This window comes from Gopherus evgoodei, chromosome 9, assembly GCF_007399415.2.
Source record: "Gopherus evgoodei ecotype Sinaloan lineage chromosome 9, rGopEvg1_v1.p, whole genome shotgun sequence".
NCBI classification, from domain to species: Eukaryota; Metazoa; Chordata; order Testudines; family Testudinidae; genus Gopherus; species Gopherus evgoodei.
The window spans coordinates 7,607,128-7,614,984 of record NC_044330.1 but is presented as its reverse complement, the minus strand read 5'-3'; the positions used below and the strand labels follow the sequence as shown (position 1 = coordinate 7,614,984).

Here is a 7,857-nt window from a genome sequence, read left to right as displayed (position 1 = left end):
CTAAAATAGACAGAAAGTACGTCAGGCTCCAGGTTCTTCAGTGAAAGCAGCATGTGCGAAGTCAGGTGCTGAGCGCCATCCCAGCCACCAAAGGAGATCGCGTTCGCGAGGCAGCAGCAGCCTGTGCCTCGCTGTTGGGACTTCTGTGACTCCGGGGGAGCTGCTGGACTAGTCCCAGTGTCTCTGGCATGGCAGCGCTCCCAGCAGGTCTCTTCTTGGCCTCCTCAGCTCATCTCGAAGAACATGAAGTTCTGGGAAACAGTGAGAAGAGGTTACAAACAGTGGGGGGGGGTTATCCCTGCGTTCCACACAAAGATCGAGGGGGGCGTCCCATGCACCTGGCTTTACCACTCCTCTGAGCAGGGGATGGGGAAATATGATAGGGGGCATGAACCCAAGAACTCTGCCAGCCCAGTGCCCAGCGGGCACCTAGTGGAGCGGATTGCAGCTACCCTCCTCTGCAGTACAGGGGGCTGTGGGAGACCGGTCCCAGCCTGCTGGGCTCTGCCTTGATCCAAGCGATCACCACCTGGGCCGGGGGGAGTGAGGAATGTTTAAGCTCCACGAGTGGCACGGGCTCTGTGGCCAGCCCCGCGGCTCCACGAGACACATCCAGCCACGTCCTGTCCTAGGGTTCACTGGCTCCCCTAGATGGGGATCTGACAGAGACGTTATCGGCAAAGCCTGGCGTGAGACCGGTCAGCTCAGGCCGCTGTCTGGGGCGGGGGCGTAACGCTGCCACGATGCATTGCCCAGCCCGCTAAGCGGGCAGAATCCATGTGTCCATGGGTTTCACTGCCCCCTACTGGCTGGCCTGGCTGACCGGTTGTGCGGTGAACATGTCGCCCGCTGGTGGCGGCTGTCTGCAAGACACGAAAGCCCTAATGCAGCTCAACAGGCAGGAGCGTCCCCCTGGATTACGGCTAACGACAAAACACAGTGATGCTGCTGCCTGGCGTGCTGTGGGCGTGCAGCGCCTTGCACGGCCCCAGCCGGAGACGGTACGCATTGTGGAGCTGGGGCCAGTCAAAGTGAGGTGGCTAAGGACATCCCAAGACATGACAGCTGATGGGGGAGAGGGGGAATGGCGAGGAAAAGGCAACGCAAATCCTGCCTGTGCAGACATCCCCTGCTCAGTGCCTGCACAGGTGTGTGGGCTGCGGGGAGGATGGTGCAGAGGAGGGCTGGCGGGGGGCAGGTGGCTGCGTTGTCTTGGGTCTAGTGTAACCAGGCACCGGAGGGGAACTGAGGCAGCGAGCTGGCAGGTGCGGGGCAGTGAGTTTAGGTAAAACCACGCCATGCCGGGCAGCAGCCAGGAGAGCTCGCTCTGGCCCCCTCAACAGAGCTGTTTGCTAAGGGGCAAGCTGAACCTGGGTGCCCTGCTGCCAGGGGTTGCTGGCGAGGCCCCTTCGCTCCTGACCCCTCCAGTTGTTTGCTGAGGTAGGGCTGGAAGGTTCAGTGTCCCTGCCCCAGAGCTCTGGCCCACGCGAGCTGCTGGCAGGGTGGCCAGCCCATGAGTGTGAGCAGGGGGCAGAGGGCACGGAGTGGAGGGCCAGCGCGTGAGCGGGCGGGGAGGGTTCGGCTGCTGGCACTTACCAGGAGGAAGGCTGCTGCCAGCAGGAGAGCGGTGTCCTCGGCCTCCAGCTTTGCTGAAACTGACAGACAGATGGTGGGAGGGCACGTTGCCCACAGCTCAGCTATGGGTACAGGGGGCGATGCCAGTGCCTCCCGGCCCCAGAACAACCCCACTGCTCGCGTTTGGGGGCCCCTCTCCCACATGGGATGTTCTGCTGCCTCAGGGTGTGAGCAGCCCATCTGCATCCTCTCCTGCCAGGTGCTGCTCCTCTCCCTGGCAAGGGCATTGGGGAGGAGAGCCTCTGCTCTCTGGATGGCCTAGACACAGCAGGGCTCTTCGCCACCACCCTGGGGCTCTCCCTGCAGCTCACTCTCTGGGTGAGGCCAGTTCCCTTGTCCTTGCTGGAGCTCCGGTGCTTTAGGGGCAGATGCTGGAGAAGGAACAGCCTCTGCTAGGGAGGGGAGGAAATTAAACCAGTGCCCATCTCCCTGGTGATTGTCTCCGTGCAAGGCCTGCTTGGAGGGTGACATGCACCAGGTACCTTCTTTAGCGACAGCAGTGGAGTTTGTTCTGCTAGGGGCGCTGTGGAGAGCATGGCCAGCGCTGAACCTCGCTGGCAGCGTGTGGTCACCTTGGCGTGCCCCCAGAGCCCAGCCAGCCTGCCCATCCCAGAGGCGGGCACTGCTGGGGGGCTCTCCCTGGCAGCCTGGCTGCCCTGCGCTCCCCACTTACTGTCCACCCCAAAGAACTCATGGTCCATGTTCCAGTCTTCATTGAAACCCGGCCACCTCTTCCAGATCACTGCCACGGGGCTGCCGGCGCGGGAGGTGACCTGGGCGGGTGGACAAGGACGAGCAGCTCAGTGCCAAGGCCGTGCTAGCAATGGGCTGGGGCTGTGGACATCCCCCATAGGGGTTCTAGCCAGGTCCCAGCTTAGCATCGTCTCTAGACCACATAAGAACAGAAGCGCTGCCCGTGGCCTATCTTACCCAGCATCCTGTCTGTGTGTGTCGGGTGTGTGTGTGTGTGTGTTCTAAACAGGGCAGTTATGGAGTGATCCACCCCGTCTTCCACTTCTGGCTTCTGGCAGTCAGAGGTTTAGGGTCACCTTGAACATGGGGTTGTGTCCCAACCATCTTGGCTACTAGCCATCGATGGACGTGAACTCCTCCAGTTCTTTTTTGACCTTAGTTATGCTTTTGACCTTCACAACATCCCCTGGCAAGGAGTTCCACAGGTTAATTGTGCATTGTGTGAAATGCTTCCTTTAGTTTGTTTGAAACCTGCTGCCTGTTAATTTCATTAGGTGACCCCTAGTTCTTGTGTTGTGGGAAGGAATAGATAACTCTTCCCTAGTCACTTTTCCCACGCCAGTCATGATTTTATAGACCTCTGTCATACCTCCTATTAGTCGTCTCCTTTCTAAGCTGAATGGGCCCCGTCTTTTTAATCTCTCTTTGCATGGTGTGATGAAGTGGGAATGTTCTTGCCGTGTTATGTGAATGCTGAGTGGTTGCAGGGGAGTTGTGCTGGGACGGCCTGCCTTGGGGAAGGGAGGATACCTGAACATGTAACCTGAGAACCCAGGAGGGGGGTTGAAGGCCAGGTAACACCTCCGGGGGGGGAGGCTGAGTGAGAGGCTGGACGGATTTTCAGTTTGAAGCTGGCTGGGAAATGGAGGGGAGCCCCGACAGGGCTTGGGCTTCCCAATGGGGCTGTGGCCCCCCGGGGGGCCCCAGATGGACCCAACTAAAGGGGGTCCTGTTGTCTGTATCGGCAAGACCTGTTTGGGACTGTGTTCCTGTCATCTAATAAACCTCTGTTTTACTGGCTGGCTGAGAGTCACATCTGACTGCGAAGTGGGGGTGCAGGACCCTCTGGCTTCCCCAGGACCCTGCCTGGGGGGGCTCGCTGTGGGAAGCGCACGGAGGGGCACATGCTGAATGCTCCAGACCCAGGAGCTGAAGCCGTGTGAGCTTCTTGCCCTGCAGACAGTCTGCTCCAAGGGAGAGGAGGCTCCCCAAAGTCCTGCCTGGCTTTGTGGGGAGCAGTTCCAGAGTATCGCCCGGGGACTCCGTGACACATGGAGGCCGTTTCATACCCTTAACCATCTCCATTGCCCTTCTGTGAACTTTCCCCAGTCCCGTTGCATCCTTGCTGAGATCGGCTGACCAGGGCTGGACACAGTATTCAGTCTGGGTGCTTGTGGACTTTACACCGATTACTTCTGGCGTGTTCCTTCCTGCCCACGTCACCCACACTGTGTAGCCCTCCTGGCAAGGAGTGCAGCTGCCAGCTTCAGGGTAGAGGATATATAAGAAGCCCATGTTGCTGTCTAGAGAGTGTCGACAATCCAGTGGAAACCAGAAAGCCCCACCCCAAAACGTCTGTGTTTGGCGGGAGCCCCAGGGAGATGCACTGCCCTGTTCCTCCTGCCCCCCTTACCTGGAACTCCTGGTTGGAGGAGCAGCGGCTGGCTGTGCAGGACCCTCGGATCCTCATGGTGGCTGCGCCGTGGGGGTCACGCAGGTCCCAGCGATGGGCAAGGATGCCCCACCTAGACACAGAGCATGGCGTGTGGTCCAGCCAGGCCGTGGGCAGGGCAGAGAGCCCTGTGCCAGCCAGAGAGGTGGCTGGAGCCCCCGGGCTGCACTGGGCATGGGGCAGGGTCTGATCACTGGTCCATCCACCCCCTCCCCACAGCCCAACGCCCGCCAGTGGCCAAACCCTGGTACCTCGGGAGGCAGGGGGCCGCTGCCCCCAGTTCACCCACACTGCCCCCACCAGCCACTCGTCCGTGTGGGGTCCTGCTCCTCTCTGTGCTGAGGAGCAATCCCTTCCTGAGCCCACGGTGCCCGAGCCCACAGTGCCCTCACCTCTGCCGCACGCTGCCCACAAGCTGGTCACCGGCGGTGAACACCTGCATCTCCATCCGGCAGCAGCCCAGGCAGCTGGCGCCCGCCCCGAAGGGCCGTCGGAGCCACAGGACGTCCTGGCCTTGTGGGTCCTGGAGGCGGATGCGGCAGGAGCGGGCAGGGCCACACAGGTGCAGACACAAGCGGCTGGTTTCTGACGTGGGCACAGAGAACAGTGCAGACCTGGTGGCCATCACACATGGGGGAGACTGTGCCCCAATGCTGGGGCAGGGGGCTGTGCTAGGGGCCTGCACCCCGATGCCAGGGAAGCAGGGGCTGCGCTGTGGGCCTCTGCCCCGATGCCGGGGGGCAGGAGCTGTGCTGGGGGCCTGTGCCCCAGTGTTGGGGCAGGGGGCTGTGCTAGGGGCCTGCTCTATGATGCTGGGGGGAGGGGGCTGCGCTGGGGGTCTGCGCCCCGATGCTGGGAGAGGGGGTTGTTCTATGGGCCTGCCCTCCCCTGCACTGGGGGGCTACGCTGCTCCCCGCCCTGAGCCAAGGCAGAGCCATGGGGGATGGGAACGGAGGGGCCGTGGCCCGTGAGCTGTGAGCAGGATCTCTGGCTCTGGCGCTGTGGGAGGGGACTGCGGGGGGGGGGCAGGGATGGACACACACATCCTGCTGGGGGATGGGCTCTGCCCTTTCCATGGCTTCCTATCCAGACCCTTTCCCCCCATTTGGTAGGTTTTAATGCCCCTCCCCCCATGGCTAGTGACAGTGAGGGGGTGAATGGGCCAGAGGGGGGGCACCAGTTACCTTCGATAGCTACTAGCAGCCCCTTTGCTGGCGTGGTGCCCACCACATACGTTCTCCCTGGATCCCCGGCAAACCCTGCAAGAGTCACAGCGACAGCATCTGAGCCGTGCCCCCTCCGCCTCCTCTGCCCCCCCCGTCCTGCTCGTGCCAGGCTGGGTGGGCAGGAAATGTCGTTAGCCGGCGTCGCGCCTTTAGCTTCCTCACGCAGGGCCAGCATGTAGCACCCCTGGGACCGGGCCGGGGAGTGTTCGTGGCCTGAGGCTGATGGGGGCCAGTGGGCCCATCACACGTTGGCCAGCTGGGGGAAACGGTCTAAGTACCAGAGATCCCACAAAGTGCCCAGCCCGGGGACAGGTCTGACATTCAGCCTGCGCGGCGCAGGGGACGGGCCCATGACGGGAGGCAGCTCCCTGGCACGTCCTCTGCCAAACCAACCCCCCCATCGTCCCCTGTTGGCCACGCTGCTCCCCTCTTCCTGCTCCTCCGCGCTGCAGGGTCGGGCGGGGCTGTCACTGCACTGGGCCATGCTGATTTGGGGCCATCTGCAACCCCCGAGACAAGTGCAGGGCTGCCCAAAGGATTCAGGGGGCCTGGGGCAAAGCAATTTCGGGGGCCCCTTCCATAAAAAAAAAGTTGCAATACTATAGAATACTATATTCTGATGGGGGACAGGGGCCCGGGGCCTGAGGCAAATTGCCCCACTTACCCCCCCCCCCGGGCAGCCCTGGACAAACAGGTCAGAGCTGAGATTGGGGGGCGCTCCTCCCCTCGGAGACGGCCCCAGCGCTCTCGGGGGCCTGTCCCTATTGGCTCCCGGGCCTGGCTGGTGCTGGCGTTTGTGATCTGGGTGCCTGGCTTGGCGTGAACCCCCCCCAGACACTGCCGGAGGGCACCAGCTTCCGCTCCCTACTGCCGGGCTGATCTGAAGAGAGGAGCTGGGCTGCAAGGCTCTGCCCCCCGCGGCCAATCCCATGAGCCATGCGCCCCCTTCCCCGACTGGGTCCTGGGATTGCGGCAGGGCTCTCGTACGGAAGAGATGGGGGGTGAGTGCTGCGAGGGCCACACTCGGGGAGCCGAGGCCAGCAGATTGGGCCTTACCGCGGAGCCCAGCGCGGGCGGTGATGCGCAGCTCGGAGGCGCCGGCCAGCACCTGCAGCCCGAGCGGGGGAACGTCGTCAGTCTCCTGAACCTGCTGCAAGCTCGGCTCCGGGCTCCGTCTGCGGGCTCTCCTGCCCAGCCAGCCCAGCCGCGGCAGAGGTGACTCGGTGGCTTCCTCCCCGGCACTCCTACCCCACTCGCTTCCCGGCCGTCCCCAGCCCTTGAGTTGGTGGCCAAGATCCTCGGCACTTGAAGGGGCATCGGCTCCAACCCGCCGAGCTGGCTCCGGGCTCCCCTGGCTGCTCCCAAAGGCCGGCTCTCGAGCCTGGTTAGCCCGGCTTGTGCCTTCCCAGCTGGGGGATGTCCCCCCGGCCTGGAGGCCCGGAGACCCGTCCTCCTTCCTCAAGGACCTCGCCAGCACTTGGATGTGCCTCTCCCGTGTCAGGTGCCCGAAGGGAGACGGCTGGGAGCTGAGCGCGGCCATCCCGAGGGGCCGAGAGCTGAGGGCAGGCCCCGGGCGGCAGGAGCTCGGCGTGTGGAGGGCACCTGCTCTGCAAACTCCCTGGCCTCTCTGCAGCTGTGCCGCCAGCCCCCTCCAGCAGCGCAGCCCCCACCAGAGCCCCCCTGTCCCTCCCACCCGCCGGCGTTGCCATCCCAACCAGCCGGATCTTCCCCATTGTGCGGGCAGAGCTCTGGCTCCGAGGGGTCAGCGAAGGGCAGGAGAGAACAGCAGCTTTCCCGGGAGGAGGGGCCCGTCGGGCGGGGGGAGGTGGGAGGATGTAAATTGGGGCAGCAGGGGAGACCTGGCAGAGTGACATAACAGCCAGAGGCCAGTCCAGTGCCCAGGGCTGCCCGCTGGTGCCATGTGAGCCAGGCCAGGCCAGAGTGCTGCCAGGCCCACGGGGGCAGGAGAAAACGGGATCGCTTGCGAATCTGCGTCGACATATCCAATGGGGCCTGTTGAATCCTCAACCCGGATCATGGCCGCGCTGGGCTCCCCCTGCCCTGTGGGACTCCCCGCCACAGAAAAGGGGCAACATCCTAGGGCTGCTGACTCTGGCACAACTGTTCGCCAGCCACATCGCTAGGGCACCCCACAGCCCCCCCCCATGGTAACAGCTTCCAGCTGCCACTGCCGGGGGCAATCCAACCCAGCCGGCTCCGCAGGCCCACCTCTGGAACCCTCCCCCCGAGCGACTGTGTCTCCCTCACACGGCAGCGCCCACTGTGGCAAAGCAACCCTGCCCTTCCCTCCACGAACCCCATGTCGGACTCTGGCTCGTTCACAGCTGGGACGGGAGGTTGAGTAAACAGCTGTTCTGCTTGCACGATGCTTTCCTTTCCTCCTTTCCTCCGGCACTCTGGGGGCGTCTCCCGCTGCGGCTCTTTGGGTGGCTGATCGTGACCCCACAGGGAGGGCAGCCGGCAGGGATTAGGGCTTTGTGACTAAGGGCTGAGGAGTGAGCCAGAGCCCCTCTTGGTTCCTGAGATCTGCCTGTGGCCCCCCGAATGCAG

At 63.3% G+C, this 7,857-nt stretch overlaps 1 protein-coding gene across 1 annotated transcript; it reads right to left on the bottom strand.

Moving 5' to 3' along the window:
- Positions 1-211: 211 nt before the first annotated feature.
- On the bottom strand, positions 212-6,826 carry LOC115657101 (phospholipid scramblase 2-like). The gene is made up of 7 exons (XM_030574381.1): positions 6,343-6,826; positions 5,245-5,319; positions 4,453-4,645; positions 4,022-4,133; positions 2,309-2,408; positions 1,597-1,655; positions 212-251 (listed from the first exon to the last, which is right to left on the bottom strand). Exons 1-7 carry the CDS (start codon positions 6,824-6,826, stop codon positions 225-227), a joined length of 1,050 nt encoding a protein of 349 aa, XP_030430241.1. The 3' UTR covers positions 212-224.
- Positions 6,827-7,857: the final 1,031 nt, after the last annotated feature.

What these genes read in the sequence shown, in the direction of transcription:
- LOC115657101 (XM_030574381.1), bottom strand. Translation starts at nt 6,826, where the DNA reads ATGGCCGCGCTCAGCTCCCAGCCGTCTCCCTTCGGGCACCTGACACGG. An exon ending in GCTGCTAGTAGCTATCGAAG is followed by an intron (nt 4,646 to 5,244) that starts GTAACTGGTGCC and finishes TGCCCACGTCAG; the next exon opens with AAACCAGCCGCTTGTGTCTG. An exon ending in CCTCCAACCAGGAGTTCCAG is followed by an intron (nt 2,409 to 4,021) that starts GTAAGGGGGGCA and finishes CCACCCGCCCAG; the next exon opens with GTCACCTCCCGCGCCGGCAG.